The sequence below is a fragment of the Empidonax traillii genome, unplaced genomic scaffold (genome assembly GCF_003031625.1).
Source record: "Empidonax traillii isolate 1590-97213 ecotype Southwest subspecies unplaced genomic scaffold, ASM303162v1 scaffold651:size361119, whole genome shotgun sequence".
Lineage (NCBI taxonomy): Eukaryota > Metazoa > Chordata > Aves > Passeriformes > Tyrannidae > Empidonax > Empidonax traillii.
In genome coordinates, this window is record NW_020955844.1 from 296825 (window position 1) to 324358 (window position 27534).

Sequence of the window (27534 nt, forward strand, 5' to 3'; positions counted from 1 at the left end):
GAGAGTAGGAGCACGCAGTCGGAGCACTCTTGGGTTTCTACTGTGATACTTCAAGTGCTTAGGCACTCTCCAGGACTCTTCTCTCTCACCTCTCCATTTACCCTGCCTTGGCCATAACCACAGAAGGATAATACAGCATAATGTGCTGTTCCTGTAACCCCCACTGCAGACTGAGCTACTTCTAGTTGGGGTGTGGAAAGTAAAAGATGACCGGGAAAATAATTTGCTCATCTTTCAAGGACAGACTCTCACACCTGTGCAGAGAGGGGTAGCAGCACACATGCATATGTGTATACTACAATTTTAGCATATATTTCTTGACATCTAGCACAAATACTTCTGCTCTTGGAGTCCTGTAAACACTGATTTTTATTTATCTTCCTCTCCCCTCATGACATGTGAGACTAACTGTACTGGGTGTGTAGAGAAACATGAGAATATGCTCCCAAGGGAATAAAACTAAAGGCTCAAAAGGCAGTCACAAAAGTCAACTAGAACAATCAAATCGTTTGTAAATCATTTGCCTAGGAGGGACAGATAAGTAATTTAGTGTTTTGGTATATTCCTTTGCAGTTCCTGGGCAGTGTGTTTGCTAAAGGTACTCCACAAGCTACCAGCAGCAGCTTTGCTCCAGCAGAGGCAGCAGTTGGGGAGTAGCAGACCTTTTACATCATACCTGCCAGGCTACTAAGCCTTTTTTGCTGTTCTGTGGTAAAGGGAGAAACAAAACAAAAAGAAATACAGAACAAATGGGTGAGACATAAACAGCGAGTGCTCTGGTGCTGCATTTCTGACAGGCAAGAAATACGCTGTAGACAGAATCGCAGCAGCTGCTGGAGAGAATCTGTTTTCAAATACCCTGCCAAAGTGACAGCCCACAGTCCCTTCTCCACACAGCAGCCTCATGGAATAATACAAATCTCATGATGCAGTGACCGATACATTTGCAAAGAGCACTTTTATTTAAATTTTCACTTTTTTATAACATCAGAGAATGAAATGTTGGACAGGAGATAATTTGAAAAACTGTAAAAATTCACGGAGTCAAACAACTTGACAACTCACTCTATTACCATTAGCATGAAATACATTTTGAAATAATACTACTGTAGCATTTCAAAGGGATATAGGAAAGGATCAAGTAATTGCTGAGTCTCATCACATTCCACTGAGCCACAGATTCAGTGATTTGTGCACAGACACAGCTTGAAGGTTTTGATTCTCTGAACGGTCCCCTACGTTAGGGGCGTCTCATTAATGAGTTTCCAGACTGGGACATTCGTGGTATCTTTCAGCATGTTTGACTATTCTGAAGTTGATGCTTTCTAAAAGGATGCCCATATGTCTTGCCCAAATCACAGCTAGGAATAAAACCACAAATTCTTAGCACTAGCACTCCACTCTCTGCTTTTTCTACTCTCTAGAAATTAATCCCTTGATTTAAAGCATGAAAGCCATAAGAAAAGAATAAACTATTTTACTGACATAAAAAACACAAACACTTTTGAAAGTTCACATTGTTAGTAAAAAGATTTCAAAACTTTAATATATTAAACACACCTGTTATATATGTGTGATAAACCATGCCATGCAATCCCTGCCCAGGAAATAACTGTGCTTTGGGGCGGCATTTAACACTTGCCAAATAAGTCTGCAGCAGGTCACAAATCTCCAGGTATATGGTGTTTGCTAGCAGAACTCATACCTTCACTGGATATCTGTACTAAGTGGATCATCACAGCAAGGGAAACTGAGATATTTCTCCTCTGTGCAGATCCCTTGTCAATACCTATGAGCTTTGTTCTTCAACTTCTGCCCTGCTAACCAGCAATGGAAAGCTGCTCCTGTGCATTATGTTCACCTGAGAGCTGCCAAGGAAACAAACCCCAGTGTGTGCAGGGTAGAAGGAACCAAAGGGCAGATGGGAACCCCCTGCTGCAGGGTTCATTGGTCTAAGCAGGCCATCAGCAGTAAGCTGCTGTAGTATAAGAACACACAAGTGAGAAATGCCAGGATGCCCATCTCTGATCACTTGAGAGAAAAAATGCAAGTGAGAAGTCTCAGCTTCAGCCACCCCTTTGCTGAGCAGAACTATGTTGAATCACTAAACTCTTCTGACAAGAACATGTGGTTTAAAAATTCAGTCATATCTCTTTACCACGGGGAGAGAATACCACGAATTAATGCACTTTTCATGAAAATAAAACCCCACAACTTTTTACATGAAGAGGAGATTTCGTTCTCACTTGTATCTCTGTGTAGCGAAGGGAGCTGCTGATAGAGGGAAGCAGGAGGAGCAGGAAGTGTCTGCTACTTCACCCTCCCACCTGACCAGAGCCAGATTGTAGCCCCAGGCACACACCAACTAACTGAGGCTTTCACCCTCGATCCTGTGTTCTGGGACTGTAAGCAAAGGCCAAAAACTTGTAGGCTTCTCAGAGAAAGGGTCAAGCAGAGGGATAAAACTGCTTGCAACAGTGAAAGAATGATTACAGATGCCTTCAGAGTTCCTCCAGAGGAGGGAGCACTGGAGGAAAGGAAGACTTGAAACCAGTAAAAAAGAGGGAAGATGAAACAAGTATTTGAGAACATGTTGAGTGCAAAATAAAGGTGTCAAAAAGAATATTTAGCCAGACACCAACAGATATGAAGGGAAAAATTCTTACCATGGTGCTAGAAATGAACAAGAGGATCTGAAATTACTTGTTTATAAGCATGAATTTTATTCAGTTTATCTTATTGAAATCCAGGAGAAAAAATTCTCAGATCTTTCATCACAACTTAGTGAGTAAGATCAAGCAGACAAAAAAGGATACAGTGTACTGTCTGTGTTTCAAATTCCACTACCTGTTTCTAAGTCTCTGATAGCTCAAAATCTAAGGATTTTACATGCAGATTAATGAACTAGCAAATAAAGCACAAAATACTAGTAAGTAATAGTAAGTAGGTGATGTCTGCTACAACAGTCACCTCAGAGAATAAGAGAACTAGCTGCTTAAAGGCAATCAATAATCCACTAAGGAGAAAGAAAGCCACATTATCCATCTGAAAGACTAACTAAACTACTGGAAATCTCAGACTGCCAGCATTAAAGCGACCTTGAAATTTCTAATTCAAAGGGTATTTCAGAGCACACAAGAGGAATTTATATTAAACATCATCTTGACATGAAGGAACGAATTTCAGCACAAAACATAATTAAGTATTCAGGGGAAGGTAAAACACAACCTAGTAACAATTTGTTATATGCCATGAGACCAAACTAGTTTTGAATAGATAAGGTTCATAAAGGTGAAACTAAATATGAATCATGTCAGCCAGGACAGAAATTCAATAGATAACTAAGATCTGAGAACCACTTAGAAAGAGTAAGTTAGCAGAAAGATATCTTAATGCTTATGCTGGCATAAAGCCTAGATAGGAATGGAAGCATCAGGAACCGTAGGAAATCCTCAACACAAAAAGAAAGAAAATAGGGAAATGTACACCTATAAGTAGGTACGAAATGAGAGAAAATTATAATGGAAGTAAAAGCCTTAACAGAATGTCTCAGACTCAACAATGGAGTTTGAGGCATATGAAGAATAAACAGAAATCGAGCAATGATCTTGTTCTTTTACCAAATAGGCAGTGTGGAACTTTTAATAAGAGGGCAGAAAAGATGACACATCTGATTACTATTTCCATTCTGCACTTGAAAAAAAAAGAAGGGAAAAAAAAAAGTATGATGTCCTACTGCCTGATGAAGAAATATTTTCCACTTCAACAGTAACTAAGGACTCTGCTAAATGACAACAACTGAGGTCAGAGGAAAATCAGCACATTGATATAAACTGTAGTTAAGAATTTCAGAGCAGTTTTCTGCTCTAAAAAGAGAAGCTATGGAGATTGCAGCTCATTGGACCATTAACATCCAAACTCGGTATGTCTTAGAATGCAAAGGAAACTCCACAGGACAAGGAAGAAAGCAAATGTTGTGACAACCTTTAAAAAATGTTAGTTTGATGGCTGGGATATCTGTCTGTCAAGTTGACATAAAAATAATTAATATTCTATATGAGATTTTCTAATAAATACATGGTATGATACACAACGTCAGTCGATATGTCAATATGACTGACATGCCTTATCAAACCAGTTTAACATGATTCTTGGAACTTACAAGTTTGACTAACAGAGATTGAAAAATGGGCATTAGAATAATATACTTTACAGACCGAATCAATTTGCTAATCAGGCCATGATCTATATCACAAAAACAGGATGAGAGAAGGCTCTTCAATCTATCAGGATACAGTATCATGACTACTAATGGTCAAAAGCAATATTCAGACAGGACAAATAGTTAACTGAGAAGGTAAATAGTAAACAGAATAATTTCACATCAGCTCTCTCAGAGCCAGTGTACACGTGTATCATCATATTATACAAATTTATGTCTCATGCTCCTGAAGTCTAAATGCTCCAAATTTAATGGGAAAAAAAAAAAAAAAAAAGAAAAAAAAAGGACCATAAGCATATCCCACCTCAAGAAAGCCAACAAAAAGCTTTGAGATTTAAAAAGGCTCTCTCAAATAAGGTTTTCTCCTCTTGAAGCAGTTGAGGACTCCAGACACCCTCATTCAGAAGCACAGAAGTAAAGCTGCTTCAGATGCCAACAAAAAAGGAAGAGATAACTCACTCACTACCCCTATAAGGGGCTGGGCTACAGTGAGGACACTATCTTCAGGATCAAAGACTGAAAACTGTTTTAAAAGGGCACTGAAAATACTCCCAGAGGGATTGCAAAGGAGCACATCAGTGCTGTAATTAGAATCACTACAGTATGAGAAATGCAGGCCTCGACCCTATTGTCTGATTTTTTTCTCTTTGCAAAAGTCACAGCACCGTGATTCCTTGAGTTTCCAGAGTCCACTAAAAATCAAGGCAATCTGGACTGCATCTGGGTTGCCTGTTATAAGCTACAGTCTTTAGTGATGCAGAATGAACTGGGAAGCTGGGGTAATGCCAGCCACCAGCAGAACTAGAAAAGACAAGCAAAGTTTCCCTCCAGTGCCAGAGGTAAAAAGATGGAACTATCCACTCAGATAGATCTGCCATAAGAAAGACTTTGATTGCTGAACATGGGAGTTCTCAAACAAGGTTGTTTTGTTCATATGCAAAATCCAGAGCTCAAGGACTAGTGCAGTATGAGTTTGAGTTGACCCAGTTATGGATAGCAGAACAAACTGCTCAGTTCAAACCTGTGAGACAGCAGATTATTTACTGTTGGGCAAATTCTGCAAATGGTGCAAATTCAGAGGTCAAATCTCTCCCACAGTAACAGAAAATATAGCTACTTTCACATTGCAGTAGCTGAGAAGTAACCTATCACCTTTTCAAGTGAGGGAGAAACTACTCCAAGCTACCTTGTTTCTACTGACAGAGTGTGTTATGATGGGAGCATACACCCTTTTCCACCATAACAAGACACTTCTTACCCTGCAACAGCTTATCTATTTGTCCATAGCCCAGTTAAAAACCTCCCCCCACTTCAGACAGCTTCTGATCCACAGGTTTTAATTACAAAAACCAGGCCTTGTCCCACACCTCTAAACTCTTACTTGCCTGTTGTATGTTCCAGTCACTACAACTTTTTTTGAGTCAGCTTTGTTAGTTCTTAGCAGTCTGGACCTAATTGTCCACAGCACACACATTCTCCAGTTCCTTGCAGCATAGCAGGTTGCTCAGTTTGAGCTACAACTATCTATATGCAAGTCTCCTTACCTCGATTGTGCTGCAAGAGGACAATAGTGGGATTGACGATTGTGGTAGAAGGATAGGCAGAGGCAGATTTGCTGATTGAAGTGATGGAGGTTGGATAGTCAGTGCCAGTGCCAGGCTGGGGCACTTCATTTAGCACAGGACCTGGGTCCTGAAAAGAAGAGCAACACATCATTAGTAACATGCAGAAGGCTACTACACTGGGAAAATCTGGAAAAAAACCCCAACATTTTAAGCTGAAAGAGAAGCATAATCACAGCAAATTTTAGTATAAAAGGCATAAGCATGAGTGTTACCCTGCTCCTTGTACATACCCTGCTCGTTGTTAATGGAATTAGTTTGCTAAGGCGGTACTATAATTATTTGGTGTTGGGTTTCACAACTCCAACTCCAAAAGAGGGCACTAAATTCATCTAGCAGGCTCTTTGGAGCAAACACAAGGTGCCAGAAATGAGCAAATCTGGTTGGGGGAGAAGATGCAGACATCTTTCCCCTGATACATACACACAAATATTTTTATTCCAAAAGTATTCTTTTCATAGCAAGTCAGACATGCAGAACTCATGCAGTTCTAGAGTGAAACATTATTACTGCAGATGGTTTGGTAAAGAAAGTCTGAGAAATTAAGTTAGCATCATCACTCAAGGGACAGTGTGACACCTACCTGATTAAAAAAATTACATAAAGCCCCAAAACTGATAGAGGGTAAAAGGCAGGACTCTAGCAAGGGAGATACTCAACATGGCTTTGCTGCTGGAGCACAGATAGCAATCTGTTCTTGCTCTCCTAAAGCATCCAGCTCTATTATTTGCTTATTTCAAACCCACCTCTGATATCACCACAGCTCTCACTGTTCTGTAGAAATACAGGCTATGTCAGCAGGGAGACTTTGAAAGCTAGTTCATCTTTGAACAACCTCAGTCCAGGGATACTGGGCTTTGGGTGGTGGTAAGGGGAAAAGATAAAGAAGGCATGATGACTAAGACTGTGTGTGTGCCAGTTTACACTGAGATTGTTCAAAGCTTCTTAAGGAATTTGGACACACAATTACTGTTAATGGGGAATGAGCATCCAAACAAAGAGAATATGGAACAGTGGACCAAATTCCTGCACTCCTGCTGCTCTACTGTCAGACTGAAATGCTGCAAGCCACTGATCTGTAAAATCAGCTGAGCGTTCAACAGTACTTTCATCACTATTTAAAAAACCCCTGAATATGCACAGAATATTGCTCCAGAAAAAATACTACTTCTGGCTTTTCTGGCCAAGTGTAACTGCAACTCAGTGCCCTTCATACCCACGAGCATGAGAGGAAAGGACTTAGAGCATCAAGCAGGGGGCTGAACAGGGGCCAGAGTGAGGTCAGGCACCAGAGCTCAATCATAGTGAGAATTGGCCATACTCAGAACAAGCATCTACAGTCGCTCCAACTTGGAGGGGAAATGGGGAAAAACAATCTTGTTCTGTTAGATGGTGGTGATCTTGGTCCAAGCAGCATCTGGTCAGGCCATAGACATTTCATGGGGACAGAAAAGAATCAGTGGTCTTCAGAAATACGTGTTCCCAAGAGAGAGACCCATCCCCATTTTGCTGTGTTAATATTCCAAACAATGCAATTAGGAAAAAGGATCAAGAGTCAGGGAGAAGTATAAGAATTGGGTTTGAACTTCACTTTGATAACTAAAATACAAATAAGAATCCCTCCAAGAAGAGGGATACTGGCTCAGGAGCCCCAGGAAAGTCACCAAAGTGGGTGAACAAAGACCATTTATATCATAGTGGAAAACTATGTGTGACTATATGCCTGAATTGAGCATGTCCAAAAACATTTCAAAACTCTCATCTCAAGGAAGTCAGGTACAACAAAAATCTACGATTTGGATGCCTCTTGACTTTTTTCTGGAGCCTGCAGATAGGCTCCATTTAAAAACCAAACAAAAAACCAAAAGCCCCCAATCAAAAATGAAACACGAAACCCAAACTTTGATTGCCCTCTGCAATAAAAAAAGTAGAAAGGCCAATGCCGAGAACTTTTGAAAATATCCTCAGTTGTTTTTTTCTTCCCCCCCTTCACACGCCTATTTGCTAGATCCCTATAGAACCAGAGGGCAGATCGAACATCATCATGAGAGAAAGGGTTTTCTGCTAAACTTCTTACTTGTCCTTACAAGCAAGCATATATACATATATATATATATATAAAATAAGGTGGTTTTAAGACTTCCAGTGCAAGAAAGGTCATGTACTTTTTGCCTCCTCCCTAACTTTATTTGAGAACTACTTTTTCTCCTTGTCCCCAAGGACTTTTTAAAATAGGTAACGTGCTTAAAGAGGAACAAAACCTAACCCAAGAAGAACACAGTAAATCCCAACTGTTATGGACTGAATTCTTCAAAATTTTCAAAGACAAGCAATTCCAAAAGAAGAGACACTCCCTGCCTAATCTATCTCACAGTACCTACATGCTTGGAAGACACTTAGCTCAGTAACTTATAACTTGTAGGTCATCGGATACTGGCAGCAATCTTACACTGATTTCATCAGGGATTTGTGTAGAGACCATATGGTCTTATAGCTCCAAGTGGAGAAAGCCAGCCCTAACCTTTATCTGGTCTGCTGTTGCTGCTTTAAATGTTAATCAAACACAATTAAGGATGCTATTAAAAGAGCCTGAAGAGATCAGTTAGTTGCAGCTATTCGGTTTATACAGATCCATTATTCTGAGCAACTCCTGTGAATACTCTGATGGTGTGCATCACCTGGCAGAACGGGCACAAAGGGAGCCAGTCAAATGTTGCGAGAAGTCGACAGAAAGTTCAGAGCTGCACAAGGCAGGCAAAACGCATGCACTAGCACAGGATGCAAACAAGGTTTCAGTTGTCATGCTGCTGGCAGGGAGTGAGTCATCGCTCCTCTCTCAAGTTTAGTATTGCAAGGAGAAAGTAATTTTAATCTGGGAATACAAATTTAGGAAAAGGGCGAGGAGGGTACTTGGCAAGCTTACTGTATGTGAGATGACTCCAGTGATTTCAGGCTTCAAGCCCCTGTGCAAAGCCCCCGTGACTGGAGGGACAAGTGAAGGTGGTGATGAGAAGAATGGCAGTTTCGGGTAAACAGAGGGTAATGTGCCAGATGTGGAAGGTGCTTGGTTATGGTGGGAGCCCCTCTGGAGATGTGGGGGAATGAAATCATCTAGAGTTGGAAAGGTCAAGGGTGAGCCAGGAGAAACAATCTCAGGGAATACGGAGCCTTGCCCAAAAGGAACCAGAGGCGGTGGTGGAGTGCTGGAGCTGCCTTCTTGTTGTCTGTCTGGATTAACCTGGAGGAGGGGGACTACTATAACTCCAGGCTGAGTTGTGGTGGTGGCAGTGGCATCCTGTAGGAAACAAGGTGTTGTTATGCAACGGGGGAGGACTGATACTTTAGTCTAACGCAGCCATATAGTGTCATGCAAGGAAAGTACCTAAAATGATACACAGCCCCACCAGATTTTCTTTCCTTAGGGAGACATACTTATTCAGGCTTGCAGCCCTGGTCCCTACGAACATATGCTTTTCCACAAAAATCTTCATTCCCCTCACCACCCTTCTTCTCCAATGCTGTGTAGAAAACCACAGAACAGTTCTGCATTCATCATCATTTGAGAAGCACTAGCCATCACCATACAGAGTTTGCTTCTTTTACACCTCCTTAAAATGGAAAGATCCTCACCAGCCCAACCCAACTCCCTACAAACACCACACACACACAAACACGCAGATCAACGTTGAGGGGGCACGCGTGGGGTGTTAAATATTATCGAGTAGAAGATCACAAGATTCAGGTGGCACAAGAAGTGCTCAGAAATTACGTAGGAGGGAATAAAGCATTAAGGGAACATTGTAATGAATTAAAGAACTGTTCGCACGGCTGAAAGAAAACAAGGTTATGGAGAAAACATGTACCATGCTGCGTCCCATTGCCTTGTATGGTGGCTGTCGCTGCTGAGTAAGGTAAGGCTCTTTTCTCATCCTGTCCTCTGTGGCAGTTGTGCTCTGGGGCTCTAGCACTCTGTCCCTCACAGCTTGCGGAGCTGGCGACTGAGTCCGGGAGGGTTGGCCCGCACCATAACTAACTGCGTCTTTGCTGAGGACAATGTAAAAGTACGGCCTGGGAGGAATAGGAGGAGGAGGAGCAGCAGGAAGAGACTTTTCAGTGTCTGTTACAGAGGAAACAATGTTGGTGGCTGGTGCCTGAGTGAGCTCAGCGCCCAAACTGGTGCTGGCTGCCTGGTCATGTGTGGTGCCAGCGGAATTCTGAGATGCGGCTGAGCAAGTGCTGTTAGATAAACAAGCTACATATAGTTTGCTGACCTTTTTATCCGCCTTCGTCTCATGACTGGAATTCATTCCAGCCTTACTACTGGGATCTGCCCTGTCAGGGTTGTGTTGTACGGATGATGCACCCGACGAGGAGCGACTTTCCAAGAGTGGCTGCCCAGCATGCACCTCATCTCTGGGGCCTGAAGAGGAAGAATGCCCTGCTGGCAAGCCTTGCTTCCCGCTGGGGACGGCCCCATAAGGGGTAGGTGATGACAAATAACACCGTGCACTGGTGGTTGGTGATGCACGCTGCGTATAAGGCTTGGGTGCATTCAGGTACACGCAGTCCATGATGGGCACTGGCAACAGGTTGGTCGCTTTAGTGTCAGTGCGGGGACGCCATGCAAAGCTTTCCTCTTTGGGAAGAGGAGGACGGGGAGGAGCAAGGGCCTGCTGAGGCAGAATCAAGGAAGTAGAGAAGGAAAAAGGAAGCAGCATCAAATAAAAGGAAAAAGGAAGGAAAAAAAATTAAATTCTAAGAATGAATTTGATCAGTGGACTTGGGTTAAGCAGGTTTTAATACAGCAAGAATAAAAAGCAAATACAGTATCTGGAAGGTCAGTGCAGAACTCACTCACATACATCATCTCATGCATTCTCTCTTTCTTAGTACAGTTCACTACAGCACACAAAGTTTACCCAGCTTTCACGTCTCTGCCTACACGTTTCTCCCTCTGGGCAAAATAAACCTCAATACAGTATTGTTTCAAGAGACCTGCACAGTAACATCCACCATGCCCCCAGGAAAGCCCAGATCAAGATTTAACACCATGGTTAACTAAACTCAGGTTCATGCATGTGGAACTAAATAATTCCCAGCACTGGGGACTTTTGAATCGCAAAGCCAAATTCAGAGCTCTAGGCCATATCTGCATGTTAAGTGCACTGCTGAAAAATGAACGTTGTGAAGTTTCACCAGTGCTAATGAAAGCAGACATCATGAGAATACTGTAGCCTACCACAGCTGGCTAAGTAAAAAGCATTTCTTCCTTCTAAAGGCTAGCTCTTCAATTCTCTTCAGGATTTTTCCATCCTGAAAATGCTTTCAGGAAGACCGGAACAATTAAAGTTTCTCGAGGAACTGAGTTCATCAGAATTTGCCTCCAGAATCAAGATCACCAACAGCGAAATCCTGCTGCTAGTAAATAATAAGAAAAGCTTTACTGGTTTTGGTACTTAGCAACATATAGCTTGCTAACTCCAAATTGCCTGCTGACTGCAATTCCAATTAGAGTGAATTTTTTTCCTGAGAAAAAAACCTGAGAATGAAGATGTCTTAACAGTTTGCAACATTCAAATCTGAAAGCAGCATCCACTAAAATTCATTCACATATGACAAGTTGTGGCCAGCACCTATTCTTGTTACATGAACATAGATGTAGAAAAGTTTCATAAAATTACAGCTTATGTCCCAAAATCTACTGTCCTCATGCTGCCCCCTCTGCCCCTCCCCACCTTCCCTGATGCATAAAGAAGTACAGAAAGGGGTTGGTAAGTGCTTTTCTGAAGGGTTTCTGCCTCTGAACAGGCTCATTCCTTTTGGAATTTCTTTCATTTCAGCTTAGTTTGAACAGCAGTTCTTGAGACTTCTATAACAAGTACTACGTGCATGAGTTCTCTCTCTGTTGAACAAGATCAGGAATGGACTACAGGACAGCTGTATGTCTTGAGCAGAAATGGGTCTCTCTTAATCGTGCTGCTCCTTCCCACACCTTCATTCGAGCTGTACCTTCTTCCACTTTCACTTACGATTTCAGGAACGGTGTCAGGTCTGTAGCATTGCTATAGGACCCTGATGATGGAAACAGTCACGCTGATAGAGGGAAAAGGCTTTAAAGGGACTCTGTTTCACATAAGAATGCAGTCTCTAATGAAAGGCTTCCTTACAGGCTTTCAGACTGCTTCTGTGCAGACTGAGCACCCAAAAGAAAATCATGAAGGTACACTTCTCTTAACAGATTGACTTCAACAATTTACCTTCAGGTACAAGCAAACTTTCTCTTGTTAGTTTGTATCAGTTACAGTGTTTAAACTGAAAGACATTTTCTCAATATATTATTTTTGTTGTGGGGTGCAACTGATTTCAGCCTGCAGCAACCTCTAGGAAATATAACCAACATAAAATACAAAATAGTTACAGATGACTACTTCACCTTTTTTCTTTCAAACAAGCAGCATTGTCCTCCTCCTTCATCCACCAAGGAAACACTGTGGTGTGCCTGAATAAATGAGCTCCACAACACTTTGCTGACATAAGGGTTGCCCCCATTTTAAAGGTAGAAAAAGCTGAGGCACAGCAACTTACCCATCTGCAGCCAAGTCTGGAGTTCAGCCCAGGACTCCTGACCATGAATCCAGCGCTTGAACCCAGATGCTCACCCTCAGGGTCACAGAAGAAAGGCTTACCTGTGGCTTGCTATCTGAGGAAAGGTTCGGACGCACACTCCTATAACCCTTGGCAGCCAGAGAAGACGGCTGGGCATCCCCATTGGCATCAGTGGTGGACGACGACCTCCAATCATCTATGGTGGGAAAGAAAACTCAGATCACAGAGGATTCCCTCTAGCTACAGGATAAGTGAAAGGAGGGGACTTTTCTTCCATTTTTTTCCCTTTTTTTTTTTTTAATTAGGCAACAAGAAATAATTCCAATAAAGCAACAGAAGTAACAGCATAAGCAGCCAATGTTTGTACCTGTTTCTGAGTTTTCTGGCTCCAGACCTAAGCATTTCACAGAAAGGAGGGACAGAGGAGGTGGGGGTGGAGGATAGGCAGAGAGGAAGGGGAAAAAAATAAACCATTACATTTACAGAAAACATGTACCAATTGAAGTTAAGAGTCAAGCTACTTCATTTCACACATAAAATGCTTTCTGACAGGGTTGCCTAATTACCATAGAGACCGGCCCTAAACATGATGCCCTCCTTGTTTCTGACCTTTGTAAACACAAGGCAATTCATTCAGAGCAATGAAGAAACAATTGTTCATTGACATTCTTATTTCAGAGGCAAAAAGGCAGCCCAGCTTGCTACTTTTTAAAGCTGCAGCTTGACATCCAGACACCGCAAATTACTGGAAATGCAGGGACCCTGTGTTCAGCCATGACACAGATTATGAAGACATATCTATCCTCATCAACATCACTATATATGATTAATTGAGATACAGGACTGCCAACAAATAGATCAGGTCTGCAGAAAAAGTGCACGAGGGGAGTTATAAGATACGATGTCACTTTACAACCCAGTCCCTGCAGCTACACAAAGCAGCCTCATCACATATTTACCCACCTCCCACTGGGCTCCTCCCCACCCCTCATTTTGCTGTTTAAGTTATATGCAAAAAGCTTTTCCAGCTCCAAAGTACATTTCATAAAGCGATTGAGAGAGTAAGCAAAGGAAGTATTAACAAGCTGATTTCCATAGTAATGGGCTCATTGCCATTCAAGCTGTTGGAAATTTATGAAGCCATCAACAGAAAGGAGAGAGGCAACAGTGGGGGGTAAGAGTGAAGAAACAGAGAATGGCAAGCATTAAAAGAGAGTAGGTCACGGGTGGGGCAGAATGGGTGAAGACAGAGCAGAAAGTGCCACATTGAGGCTGGAATTAATGGAATTGCCCTTTCTGCAACAATACAGTCAGAAACCATGTATGCTTTGCTTTCAAGAGCAAGTTTTACCCCCTCCCCCCTTAACGGCATCTTGCCTTTGGGAGTTCATCCTCTCTGCCAGACCCACGACACTGGCCAGGTTTATTATGCTTTGCCTGTCTTCTACGATTAAGTAATTACACGTCTGCTATTGAAAGATGGCAGAGCTCTGTGGCGACACTGTCTGTCTGGGACGCCATCCCCGCTCCCCTGACAACCCAACTGAATGCTGCGGGGGCAGGAGCCCCATTCTGCTTCTTTCTGTTCCACCTCACGCCTGGGATAAAAGGAGGTGACACGGGCCAGCCAGGTGAAAAAATAATAAAAGAAAAGAGAACTGAGAGATTCTGGCAGTCATGACAAACTTAAGCCAATGACTAAATGGTCATGAAACCTGCACCACGGAAAAAAGCACAAGTCAGTCTCTCTCTGCTGGTCTGGGTCTTGCAAGAGGTTACCAACTATGCTACAGAATTTTGGGCTTTAAACCATAGCTAAAAAGTCACCCCAAGACCCTGGACTGACCTCTCTTGAGGTTACAGTGAGTAACATATTCCAGTTCACCTTCCACCGACTTACTTTCAGGTTGTTCAACATCCTGAGGACATGGCGAGGTGATATTCCGATTCCCTTCATGGGCTGGAGTTGCCCGGAGGGTTACAGCTCCTTTTCCACTGCAGACTTTAGTGGGATCCGTTTCTACAGGACATGCACATGCACAGAAGAGACACACAGAAAGGGATGATACAAAGCTATTAGGAGCCATCAGAGCTCTAGAGTAATTTTAGCATGGTTGCCTCCAGGTGAATCAATCTAGTAATGTTTGTGCAGATGAACATTAGCTCTGTATTTAAAGCATTGAGAAATCAAAGCAGTTTCATATTCATGTAATTGATGAATGTAGCATTAGGTTCTGAGTTGGAGCAACAGAGCTAAGAAAGGAAGAAAAAAGGATGAATGTATGTTTGAACCAAATGTCACAGGTCCATTTGCTTTATTTGTTCTGCTTTGCATGGAGATACTGTGCTAGCAAGGACAGTCTACCATTAACCTGTGGCTCTTCCATAGGGATTTCCCAGTGGTATAATGCAATACGATTTTTGTGCTGAAGCTTAAAATTGCCTTTTGTGGAGGACTGAAAGAGAAAAAAAAAGACTTATAACCACTGAAAGACAAAATCTTGTAGCTATGCTGAATATGACCTAAAAGCAGGGCACTGCAAGCCACCTCCTTGCTATGTCCCTGTTTCATGACAGTGTTTCATCTTCTGACACAGGAACCCAAATCCAAAACCTAGAAGGAGATTTAACATGTATCTGTTCAGATCAACCTGCGAGTCAGTCAAGTGTCCTTGCTGAGGCACAGTTCAAGCACAGCTTCTGTGCAGGCTTACCTTTGTGCATTTCAGTCCATGGATTTGGGTTTTCTCCTCCTGTCATCCTATTAAGTAATAATAAACCAGTACTTCCAGGCTATCTTTCTCCCCCTACGTAAAATCTTTCTGGAGAGTTGTTTCCTTTCAGATACCTATAGAAACAATAAGCCTAAAGAATCTCTCACTTCTCTAAGATACTTCCACAGAAAAACACATCATGATCCCTTCTCAGGCACTATTAGTAACCCAGCAGCTGCCATCAGACTTCACTTTGACCTACCAACCTACTATGACACTGCACTGCAAGCATGAAGAGATAATGAGCACATGTTGCATTACACGAGTGACAACACAATGATTTTGATATTTTCATGAGGTGAGGATCATATCTCTGCATTTTGAGGGATGCAGCTCCTCTCCAGATCCATATTTAGGACTGTGGAAAGGATGGTGTAAGTAAGAAATCAGAGGATACTTTATTACAATTCAGTCCCTAGTTAACTTAGGCAGCATTAATGCAGCCTCTGTGAGGGGAAAAACTACCCATGCAGACATATACAAAGATGCTTAATCCTAAAATATGACACATTTGCACTCACACTACACACCTGATCACAACCTAAGATCACCCAAATGCCTTGTGAAATAGAAGTTGGCTTCTCCAATTGATTGTCACGTGATTCAGAAAGGGTCAGGATTCCTTTTGGCCAAGAGTGCAGTTCTGGCTATCACTTCCATCTGTGCTGCACAAAACACAGCCCCAGGACTCTACAGACTCACTTTCTAACCACAGGACAAAGGTTTAAGTTCCAAGACTCCAGTTATAAGAGTGCTGGAACTCTAAGGTATGGACACACAGTTGGGAGTCACTGGGCCTAATTTAGACATTACAAAGAGCACAGGGTAGCTGTTCTACAACCCTATGCCTGTATTCCCTTCACAGGCACTGAAGAGAAATGGAAACACTGAAAATTCAACATGTCATATATGACTAAATATCTTCTTCATCATATTGGAGCAGAATCAAATTTGGGAATCAATGCTTTTTTTTTTTTAATTTATTTTTCATACAACATATTAAACCTGTATACCGAACCAAAAAAATAAGAGTCAGAAAAAAATGGTCTGAACTAAAAAAAAAGCGTTTTGAAAATGTTTGAAAATAAAATCTTGCCAGACTATTTCATCTTGAGAGATGAAGAGAAATACTTAAGATGTTGAATTCCCTCACAGTTTAGGTGAAATGACAGGAAACAGAAATCTGAGTATCTCAGCATAGAAATACAGCAAATGACAATAAACAGGACATTAGCACTGTACTAGTCCAACAAAGCACATGTGTAACAAATTAGGAGAGACAAGCGGTATCAGCTAGACTAGTCTGATTGTCCAAAGCCAGGAAAGTACAAGAATAATCTTGTACTTTTAGTGCACAAGCACATGCTTGTGGAGAGGTGACAGGCAGCCTAACATCCTTACTTATTCATATAAAGATTAAATTCAGTGTGTGTACAGAAAAAAAAACATCCCACCAACACTGAACTATGCTTGAACCATTTCTTTTCATAATGACCAAAGATATGCAGGAAACATTCTCTGGTTCATCAGGAGTTTGGTTCAAAACGAGTCTGTAATAATAGTATTTTTCATAATCAAGCATTAGTAGAAGAGCTTACAATGATCCCAGATTCAAGCAGACACAATTATGTCTGCAGAGGAGCAGCATAATTGAGAACAGTGCATTGTGCCATCAAGAGCTAACTGCATTACCTACTGATGAAATCTACAGCTCTGGGAGGAGTGAGAAGAGGATGAAGCTGAGAACTAGCCAAAGCGCGTGGGTGAAGCAAAGGGACAGAAAGAGAGAGAGAAGAAAGAGAATGATGGCCAACTAATGTGTGGCAGGGGAGGAAGGAAGAAGATACCTGTAGGCAGCACTAGGTGAGGAGAACTTTTCACTTTCTTCACAGGGATTATTTTAACGGCAGAAATAGAGCGTGTACATAAAGGGACGCCAACAGCTGCAAACACAAAAGTGTAAATGGCACATCCAAAAAGGGAAGAACAGAGTTTGGGAAGCATGCCACAAAATTTTCTAATGTACTTGGAGACACAATAGCAGGAAATTTCAAATACAAAAGCAGTCTACAGAGCAATGATGCAACTGTTAAAAATATCCCTTCGTTCGCCCTAATTCAGGATGTGTCTGTTTTACGCAGCATACAGAACTGCTTACTGAATGGACTAACTGCTGACTGCCACGATGCTGCAGGCAAAAAGAATCTGGAAGCATTAGTTTTTAGAAGCCATCAAAAAATTTTAGTGTAGTCATTTAACTGAGGTACACTACATGCAAAAATAAAAGTGTTAAGTAAAACATTAATATGGCTCAGTTAAAACAAAGTGAAAAAACAAGGACTGAAATGTTGAGAGAAAAACATTACACGAATTCTGAATTTTATGGCACATATTTCACAAGTTCAGCAACAGAAGGAAGTGAAATGTGAAATCGTCTTGAAAATAGTCCCATACCAAAGAGTAGCATCCACATAGTTATTTCAGAAAAAAACCCCATCCGTATAAACAGTAAATTGGAGATTTCTACTGGACTCCGTCAGCTAGCACACTATTTATGCTGGGGGTAGTAACATTGAGGAAAATCACACATCACTAAGCAAAATCCTAGCAATTGTTACAAAACTGTTCAAATCAACTGGTACAAAGAGGGATCATTGTGAAAAAAAGCAAAACTACTCCGAGGTGAAGCTCAACAGAACCTGCCAAGATAAACATCCTGGGTATCATCACTCTACCAGAATAACTTGTGTTCTTGATTTCTGCAGGGCCAGGATTTGCCCCTTTAAAACCTGTTTTCGGCGCGTATTAGCTGCAAAATGCTAGATGCCTCCTCACGTTCCACGGCATCTCTCTCAAGCCTGAAAAATCAGGAGTAAGAGGAACCCCATTCCTAACACTTCACACACTAATACTGAGCACTGGGCTAGCTTGAGGGAGACGTTGACATCACGATAGTGTGTACACCCCCCTCTTGTGGCAGATCTTTCTGATTCCCGGCAAAACTGGAAAGCACAGACTTCACCAACCTAGAAAAGGAATCTCAAGCAAAAGGATGGGGGAAATGCTCAACAGATTTTTTTCAAACTTCAGAAAATCATTAATTTTTAATTCGATAGGATTGTTTTAAGTTTTTTTTTAATAAAAGAGGAACCCAAATAAAATCCTGTTTTCCTTGCTTCTCCCTGAGCACTAGAGACCCTGCAAATACAACAGATCCCAAATCAAATAGCCTGTGGTTTAGGAAACAATCCTAATTCTGTTCTGCTCTGAAACTCACTGAATTTATCCATCCACAATGCAGTCAAAATACTAACCACTATAAAAAGACATCAAAGGAAAAGAAAGGAAATTAAACCAGCAGAAAAGCAACCCATACAACCACATACTTTCACCCTGCCAAAAGAGACACTATCACCATTAAAACCAGAATGCTATAAAGCACACTGCAAACCTGTTGATGTTAATATGAAGACTAGTTTGCTTAGTTTTTTTTTAAATCACTTAAATGGTTAGTTCCTGCCCTTTAATCCTGACCTTAAGCTTCCCCCTCTCACTGACACACAGGCACCCATAAACCCATGCTGTCTCAACACACTAAGATATTGATTCACAGGTGCTCACAAGTACCACAAGTAGTGCACAGCTTTGCTCAAAACAGCACTAAAAATATACAAAGAGGCAAGTCCAGCCTGCCACTTTTAAGAGACAAAGAACACTTGTTGAGCTAAGAAACGCTGCTGCTATTAGCATGGTGCAGCACAAGGCTCTTCTTGTATCAGTCGCCAAGCAAACTAAATTTGGAAACCCCAGCTACAGTGAATTTCCGGGGAAATCAACCACATCACGCAGCTGACATGCAGGGGGAGCTGCAGAGGCGTCTCTGAAGCTCTTAACCCACCTTTTTCTTGTCCGTTGCTGCTCAGCCCATTGACAACAGTTTTTGCAGCATCAATTTCTTCGTGTTCTGCAAGACAAACGGAGAAGCGGTTTTCAAGAAAGATTTTTAAAATCTGCAACGTCCTCAGCTGACTTGAATAAAACTGGCTCTTGTGAATTCAGAGAAACACAGAAGACAGTGCTTGAAAGGATCACCAAAGGTCATCTAAAGCCCTATTCCTGAACCAGGACAGAAACAAATCTACCTCTGTCACTGCTGACAAATGTTTTCCTAATGAGTTCTTACAAACTTCCAGCATCAACCTAAAGCAACCTGTTCCAGTGCTTCACAGCCTGTGAGCTTATCAGTGCTTAAACCAAGTTCCAAGATCATGGTTTTCTGGACTCTCTTCAAACAGTTCACGTTTTTCTCAAAATGTGGTGCCAAAAGCAGGACATGATACTTCAGCTGAGGCTTGCTAAGATGCTAAAATCAAGTGGGAATATTATTCCATAGATCCCACATATGGCACTTCAGTATGGCATCTTATTTGTTTTTCACTCTGATTTAGCCTGTTCCCTGGGCAAGGTCAGAAGTTTTCCTTTTCCCAACCAGCCCTCATTTCCTGGTCCCCTGTTTTTCTTTGAACAGCTGATTTTTCCTATCCAGATGTCAAACTCCGAATTCATGTCTACAAAAACATATCAAATTCAGATAATTTTTTTCAGGTAATGGGTAATTCTGAATTATTGTATTCCAAACTGAAATAAGCCAAAGTGACCTACTCCAGCTCAAGATCTTTCTGGTAATTTTTTTAGCATTATGGGTCAAATTCAAGCAACAAATGTGAATAATTGCATGAGAAAGAGCAGGAATATTATGAGTAATAAAAAGGAAGGCCAATGGTGGCAAGTAGAAAACAGCAGAGACTTACCAGAGCTCATTGTGGCAGAGGGACTTTCCTTTTTTACTTCTGGATTTTGTTTATGTCTGTTTAAAGGGAAAGGCAGAATGATTACATTATGTTTCATGTCAGCCTAGACAGCACTGGACACGATACTGAACATTCACAAGAGTCAAGACAGTTTCTTTAAAAAAATTAGTTTCAAAGGCCAAATGGATTTTTGTTGAGCACCAGAGACATTTTTTGCTGATAATTATCAGAAATTAAAGAGTATTTCCACCCAATATAGGTACTACTTCCAGACTTTAAGACTAATCTTTAATATTAAATTTAACTATACTGATTAAAGCCTGAGTCCATACAGGGCAAAGCACAAGTCTGCCTAGTTTCTAATACATAAAACATGCATCACCTTTAAAAAAAATAATTTAAAAATCAAAGTGACACTAAAAGCTTTGAAACCCTCAACTTAGAGCATTTCCATATTTCAAGGCAATCTGTTGCTCAGATTAAAGTTTGTCTCTCCTTTGAAAGATATTACATTACAGAAGAGATGCACTTGTCAAAATGCCTATTAACTTCTACACCAATCATTTCCAGTCCTATGATGCTGCTGATATTTTCAGGATCAGACTCCAGTAAGTGAACTTGAAAATTGGAAGCTTTAATCCTTCTGGGACCAAAGGCAGTGAAATTACCAACCCAAGGGAAAAAATACCAGATGGGGATCAGAAGAGAAAAAAGTTAAATTGCATGGTCACGACAGTCTACAGAGGACAACTGTGAGGCTTATTTGTACTCACTCCTGTGAGGACTTGATACCTGCAGCAGAAAAACAGGTTTCAATGTCACAGATACTGGTTTGAATAGCCAAAGAGCAGCCTTTCTACAAAACAAGTCCATGACAAGATCTCTCAGCTCTCTAAAGGTCCCAGGTTGAATCAAAACCTCTTTAAAATCTTGTGTTCCAATCTCCACCTCCCCCTATCCTCCCCCCCCACCCCCCCAAAAAAAGTCAGTGCTAAAGAGAGTGAGATCAAGTGTAACTTCAGACAATTGATGGCTTCCATGACACAAACAGAATTATGTATCTGAGACCATGAAATCACGCACAAACAAGGACTGCAATCAGTGAAGTATAGGGGAAAATTGCTCAGAGAAACAAGAAACTAAACAAGAGAGTTGGAGATATTTGTTTTCTTGTTACATGAACTGGAGGCAGCAGTGGGACATTGTAAGAGGTGGAAATTTTCTTCAGGGAATTGAATTTGCTCTCTTGCTTCAAGCGTCCCCATCCTTAACTAGCATTTGTTTCATACCAGCCAGAATATAATGAGCATGTTCAACAGTCACTCAAAAGGAAAGAAAATTCAACAAACAAATATAGTAACAGATGAGTCCATAAAACCAGCCAATATCTGGGCTCCCCAGCATGCCACCCTAGGAACAGCTGCCCATACTTAATTATTTAAATATTTTGTTCACTGAAATAACCATTCAGGATATATATTGCAGGCTGGTGAAGGCTCAGAAGGATGCAGCCCAACTCCAAGATGATCCCAGTAAAATACAGTGTAAAGTGAAGGGTGCAGTCTAAAACCAGTCAACAAAAGCCGAGTCCAAATTAAAGGTCTTCTGCCTGACTGCCTGCCATACAGTATCTGCTTTTTGTTTCTACCATTTCATATTAGGAGTGAGTACCCTAAAATAGTAATGGTTGACACAGCCTGAAAATATAGACAAATGTACTTAATAACAATGGTCTTTCTGATCTCCAAATGTTTCCACTACAGAAAGGTGCCTTAGTTCAAGCAAACCAGAAAGAAATAGCCTAAAATAATATCTTATCCAGTCTAAGGAAGTTTGTAGCAATATCACACTATTCTACACAAAGCGAAATGTTACATGCTAATCTGACTGGGATAAATACAAATCCTTCCATGGGGCAGGGAGAAAACCACAAGAAAGGGCAGTACTGCAAAAAATGTCAACCCAGCTGTAGGATTAACCCCTCTCTGAAGCTGAGGAGGTTGCTGGTACCCTGCAGTTTTAACGCAACACTGGCCCTTTCCATAGACTTCATGCAAGTCAACACAAAGTTTCTTCCACTTTAAACATTCCCAAAGGTTGCAATGCTTTCCTCTGGTATAGAAGATAAAAAAGGAGGGGAAAAATAATTTAGTGTGTTACCTTTTCGGGGTAGAAAGAGGATTTACTAAGTCTCATGTCTGGGCAAAGGCAGAGTCCACTACTGTTGCAATCCCAGAGCAACACATGTTCCCTTCCACAATGGTAGTATCTGAGCAATTAAACTCGTGACCACATGCTTTATACTTTTTAAACAGCCATTTGTTTAGAAACAGTGACATCACAAATGCCATAAAACTCTGTTTTCAGTGATGTCTTTTTGATTCAAGAGTGTTGACATGGCTTACAGTGTGAAGTACTGGCTTCCACTGCATTTAGAAAAGCATTTAGAAAAGAATCAAAACAAAACAAAAAAAAAGGGCACAATTATTTAGCATTAATAGAACAAATTAATTTTTACAAAAGGTTATTTGAGGCTAAAAATAAAGTGATAATTAAAGAAGTTCGCTAAAATGCAAGATGTGTACAAACTCATCAGAACTAGATCTAGAAAAATTAAGTTCTCACATATCCTCACATTTCCTAGAAATTACAGAATTAAAATAACAAACATCCAGTATTCACTCACTGTGAAACTAATCCACATCATTCACGCACACAAACATATGCTTAATGTAAGCTCATATACACAGAATGGATTCAGCATATTCAGGATGAGTGGAACCAACCCTGAGCTCCTGGGTTAGTCTAACTCCAGAAAGTCCATTTAAAAGTTGATTTTGATCAGTTGAGAATCTGCACACAGACTTGCTGTATACAGGTAGAATTAGCTCTTGTTTAGATTGATATCTGCAGGTTTGGAGTTGAGAACATGCTTTGGCACTTCTTTGCGTCAGGGCTACAGTTACTCTAGCTGTATCCCATATAATTAACCCAAACCACATACTGATGTCCTATTAGGCTTATCTCAGCCCTGAGCTGCTCTTGGGACCAGACAGACCAGTCAGATTGCATATCTGGCTCCATGGCCCCACTATAGCAAACTGTTGCCTGCTCTAACATCTGGGAAGGTACCCGCTGTAAGCCAGTGTGCCATGAATGTTTGGATGTAACATCCTTAGAGCAGTCTCTGTCAGGATGGACAGGTGGCTGTCCCTGGGAGCAGGTGGGTCTGGAAACATTTGCTGCTCCCAGTTCACCTCAAGAACTTCCTGTAGACATGGCCAAGCCATTCCTTAGACATTGATGCAAGTATGCACAGCAGCACTTCAGAAGGGAGCCTTTCAAAGGGAACCAAGAATGAGATCCCTCATGTCAGTATTAACAAAGAAAATAAAAAGAATTTTAAAAATACTCCAAAACAAAACCCCCAAGTGTCTCCTTCCACCTCTCTGCTCTAACCAGCTAACCAGTACCTCCTTACCAGTCTGGAACTAGTGCCTTCCCTGAAATGTGACAGACATAGCAACAAAAGCTTCAAAGCTGCAAACATTCTAAACACAATGAAAGGTAATGAATTCCTCAGGGCATAAGCCAGCAGCTGTAACCCTGAGCGTGCCAATGTCCATATGTAACATCCACCAACTCCTCGTCAGTTCAGTCCTACCTCTAGGCGGATGTTTAACATTTCCTTCCTCCCTTTCACCCCCCAGCATATTTCTTCCAAGGCTGCAGTTCCTTCCCTACTTGGTGTGGAAAAGAGAGCAGTATGTTCAGAAGCCTATTTAGGAGGAATGTAGATAAGTGGCAACTACTTCTGTACAGTGTGTCTGGATTATCTCACATGCTCTAAAGGTTTGAGTACTCCCCCTGCAATGGCAGGGGGTAACAAACAGCTCATTAATAGTTCTGAGCAAGGACACACGCTCTTAAGTCACTGGTATCTCAGCTAGGAGTCGCAGGCGGTGGTTATTTTTGGTGGTCTAATGTGAGTGTGGGGAGAAGCAACTTCCTTTCATTTCTTCTCTTATTATTGACAGCTCTGATGACTCATGTAGGATTTTAAAACAATTGCTAGACATGAAATGGGCATTCAAAACTTACTAGGCTGGTCCTTTATATTTCTGAGATTTAGACTCCTGCTTTATTTTCTCAGTTCTGAGTTTTTCACATTTTCAAAGTTTTCTCTCTATATACACGAGCTTTCAGTGGTTTGTGGCTGCATTTAAATTAAATATCAAATTTTTATTTATATTAGTATAATCTAGGAGTTGAGGCTTTCAGAAGAAGGTAAGTTTTCAGACTTAAATGATGATTAACAATCACAAAACTTACTTTTTACCTGATCAGGTCTTACACATCACTCATTTGCTTCACCCCAGGCTCAGACCCTTTCTCACAATGCCACCCAGTCTCCCTGACCCAAAGGTTCTGCTCAATGAGCCATGTCAGCAATGTGGAGTCCCAAATCTCAAAAGATGGCAAAGAGCTCCACTGCAGTCAGTGCCTCCTACCAGGAGGTTCCTCTGCTTAAAGGAACTTGCTGGAAAGCACATCTTCTCTGTACTTCTCACTTTGCAACACATAAAATGTGGCAAGAAAAAAATAACTAGAATACAGTAGGCAGCACCAGGGTGACCCAGGCAATCAGCTATCTCTCCAAGTATCCTTATTCTTTTATTCTGAAATACTGCAATCCGTTGCCTGTCATTTTTATTTTAAGGGTTAAAGAACAGCTTGTCATTCCTTCAGAATACGTTATGCTCCTAAGAATAAATGTCATGAAAAGACTGAGTAAGTAAGCAGTGCACACAGAAGAATCATACCAATTCTGTACAAAACAACAACATCCCCACACTCTTCAGCATACGTTAAGACAGCAAAGAGAGAGCACTGAAAGATCACTAAATGAAACAAATGGCAGCATAAACATCAGCTTGGGTAAGATGTTCTTATAAATAAATGAACTTACAGCTGTTGCAATAAACAAACACAGCACATTTCATATGCAGTATTACTTCTCTTTTTTTTTTTTTTTTAATATAATGTATGTTTGTTTCCTTCCTAATTGGCAAAATTAAGTTATGTGGGGCATATGTGCCACGTTTTGGGCAATGTAAGAGGCATGTGCCTCTCTCAATAATAAAAGTCAAAAAGGAAATGTAAACTAGGAGATATGGCTTTAAGACTTCAGAGATGCTTTTGAACTAAGTCATCTTACAGTCATCAACTTCAGAGTAAACAAAGTTTATCTGCAACCTGAGTTAACTCAGTTCAAGGTCACCACTTTTGGAGCAGAGGGCAGAAAAGGATCTCCTGGGTCATCAGGCCTACTCCCATGCTATTGCAGGCAACTGTGTCATACAACACTGTGCAAGAACACTTCACATTCCAGCTTAAAACTGGTAAGGTTTCCCGCCTCCACCACTCCTCCTGGAAGCCTGCTCCAGAACTCATTCCTCTTATGGCTTGAATGTTTTTTCTAATTTGCAACCTTAATTAAATTCATGAACAGCTACAGCTAAATTGTTTCGCACCAACACAATCTTTTTGTTTAAGCAGTTCTTCCTCCTTGTGCTTACCCCCATCCATGCATTTTTAGAAAGCAGTTGCACCTCTGAGTCTTCCTTTTACAAGCCTGTAAACAAGCATTTCCAATTAAATTGGTCGGCATGTTGACACCCATCTCATTAAAATCTGGCAAATAGCAGAAGACTGTAATAGGTCATCAGGCCAAAGTCTAAACTCCACTTAACGTCACAGAACCAGAGAACAAAACCTACAGCTGACATGCCCAACAGCTGTAAAGGTAAATCAGCTTTTTTTGTCCATTCTCATTCCGGTCTGTCTACTAAAATGAATTCCATGACTAGTGCTAGTTCACATAGTGGTCTGATGCCTATGGGAACCTCCCTGCAAAGAAACAATTTCACACCAGCCTCTGAACCTTCCTTAAGTGACACTGACTTATACCTGGAGGGTTGTGGGGATGAAAGGTGGCTCCTGCTTGAGCCATCAAGTTCCCGCTCGGCTACAGACTCAGGGCTTGAAAAACAGCCATCCAGATGGTTTTTTTGGCACAGAGCAGATTCGACATACAATGCATCACTGGTTTCCTCTGGGTAAGTTAACTGCTCACATCCATCACCTTACATTCAAAAACATTTCTTCTCATGATAATAGATTCTAAATGCACTGTAACTGGGCTTTGACTTCCTCCTGAGTCTGTCATGATTGCCCTTTGTCTTTAGTATTTGATGGCTGAGATCATGGTGACAGTAGTTTTGGTCCATGTATCTTGGGTGTCTACTGAAGAAACAAATGCCTTTATGCCACACCCATACGCCCAAGCAGCTCACATTAACATTTTGAAACTTCAGAAAGAAAAATAAAATTTTCTAGGTTATTTTATTTAAAATCTCACATTCATCTTAGGAAGAGACACAAAGCACAGCATTTGAGAGCAGCAGAAGCTGAGATTTCTGTTCAGATTTATCTATGATAGCTATGCTCACACCTCATAGATGGAAGCACTATATAAATAAGCCAATGTACATCCTATACAAGTGAGCTCACTGAGCTCAGCTCTCAGGCTGCCAGCTCCAGAGGGAAAGATGTCAATGACTTAACAGCATACCACAATCTGGGACTGTTCAGGACACTTAACTGAGATTCATACAGGAATTGCAGCGGGGAGCACATAACTACTGAAATTGGGATTTTTTTTATATTTAAGGAGTAACTAATTCAGTGACACCTGATTTATCTTCATTGTAACAGTAAAACCTTTCAGACAACCTGCAACGGCCACACCAAGAGGATGCTGGTTTTATGCTTCAGCTGGAAGTAATGGAAGATTCATTGAGTTCAAGCTGTTGCGAGACTACTCGTAAGAGCAGCGCAGCTGGGGTGCTCTGGGTACTGCACTTAACTCTGTACACCTCTGATATGGGGCCACTTGTGTCTCTGCAGAACAACTGCTGTAAATAAACAGACACAAATTCCAGAAGCCCTCATTATGTATAACAATGGATCCATTCAGCTGACTGTGAGATTGAGGGACACAAACACTGCATTGCATTTACTATAGTAAATGGCATTCTATAAATACTATCAATTAGATCATCTAAACAACATCCAGCAGCTTCCCTTGCATGATTTTGTATAACAAAGACTACAAAGGCTGTCTTCACCTCTGTCACACGCTATCAAACAGTGAAGTAGTAAATAAGAGGAAGTTGCATTAAGTAGAAATACTAATTAGACTGACAAGTGTTACAAAGTTCAAATCCAGTTTACAAATATTTCACAAAAATGGGGGTAGAGAGAATATACTGATGCACCCCTGACATACAAAACAGATACTTAAATGCTACAGACCACCTTATACCACCCAGACATCCTGAGATTTCCAATTGTGCAAGGCAAAGGAATTGCACAGGCATTAATGAGTGCTCACTGTGGCAATCACACCAAACATTAATTTTTAATTATGACCTCTT

At 41.2% G+C, this 27534-nt stretch overlaps 1 protein-coding gene and 1 long non-coding RNA gene across 18 annotated transcripts in view; one reads left to right on the top strand and one right to left on the bottom strand.

Moving 5' to 3' along the window:
- Positions 1-27534, bottom strand: part of SORBS1 (sorbin and SH3 domain containing 1) — a 113323-nt gene that overhangs the window by 49459 nt on the left and 36330 nt on the right. For 4 of the 17 annotated variants that reach the window (XM_027899224.1, XM_027899223.1, XM_027899222.1 and 1 more), the window contains 10 exons: positions 20036-20091; positions 19123-19188; positions 17072-17167; positions 14351-14470; positions 12818-12844; positions 12531-12646; positions 9708-10514; positions 8768-9139; positions 5767-5914; positions 677-706 (listed from right to left, as the gene is read on the bottom strand). In XM_027899224.1, coding sequence (XP_027755025.1) covers positions 677-706; positions 5767-5914; positions 8768-9139; positions 9708-10514; positions 12531-12646; positions 12818-12844; positions 14351-14470; positions 17072-17167; positions 19123-19188; positions 20036-20045 — 1792 coding nt within the window. In that variant the 5' untranslated portion in view covers positions 20046-20091. The remainder of the gene's footprint in view (positions 1-676; positions 707-5766; positions 5915-8767; positions 9140-9707; positions 10515-12530; positions 12647-12817; positions 12845-14350; positions 14471-17071; positions 17168-19122; positions 19189-20035; positions 20092-27534) is intronic. The other 13 variants (XM_027899225.1, XM_027899228.1, XM_027899237.1 and 10 more) reach the window with 6 other exon arrangements.
- Positions 9680-13470, top strand: LOC114065366. Its single transcript, XR_003572944.1, has 3 exons — positions 9680-9755; positions 12300-12400; positions 12510-13470. It is a non-coding gene; the product is annotated as an uncharacterized LOC114065366 (long non-coding RNA).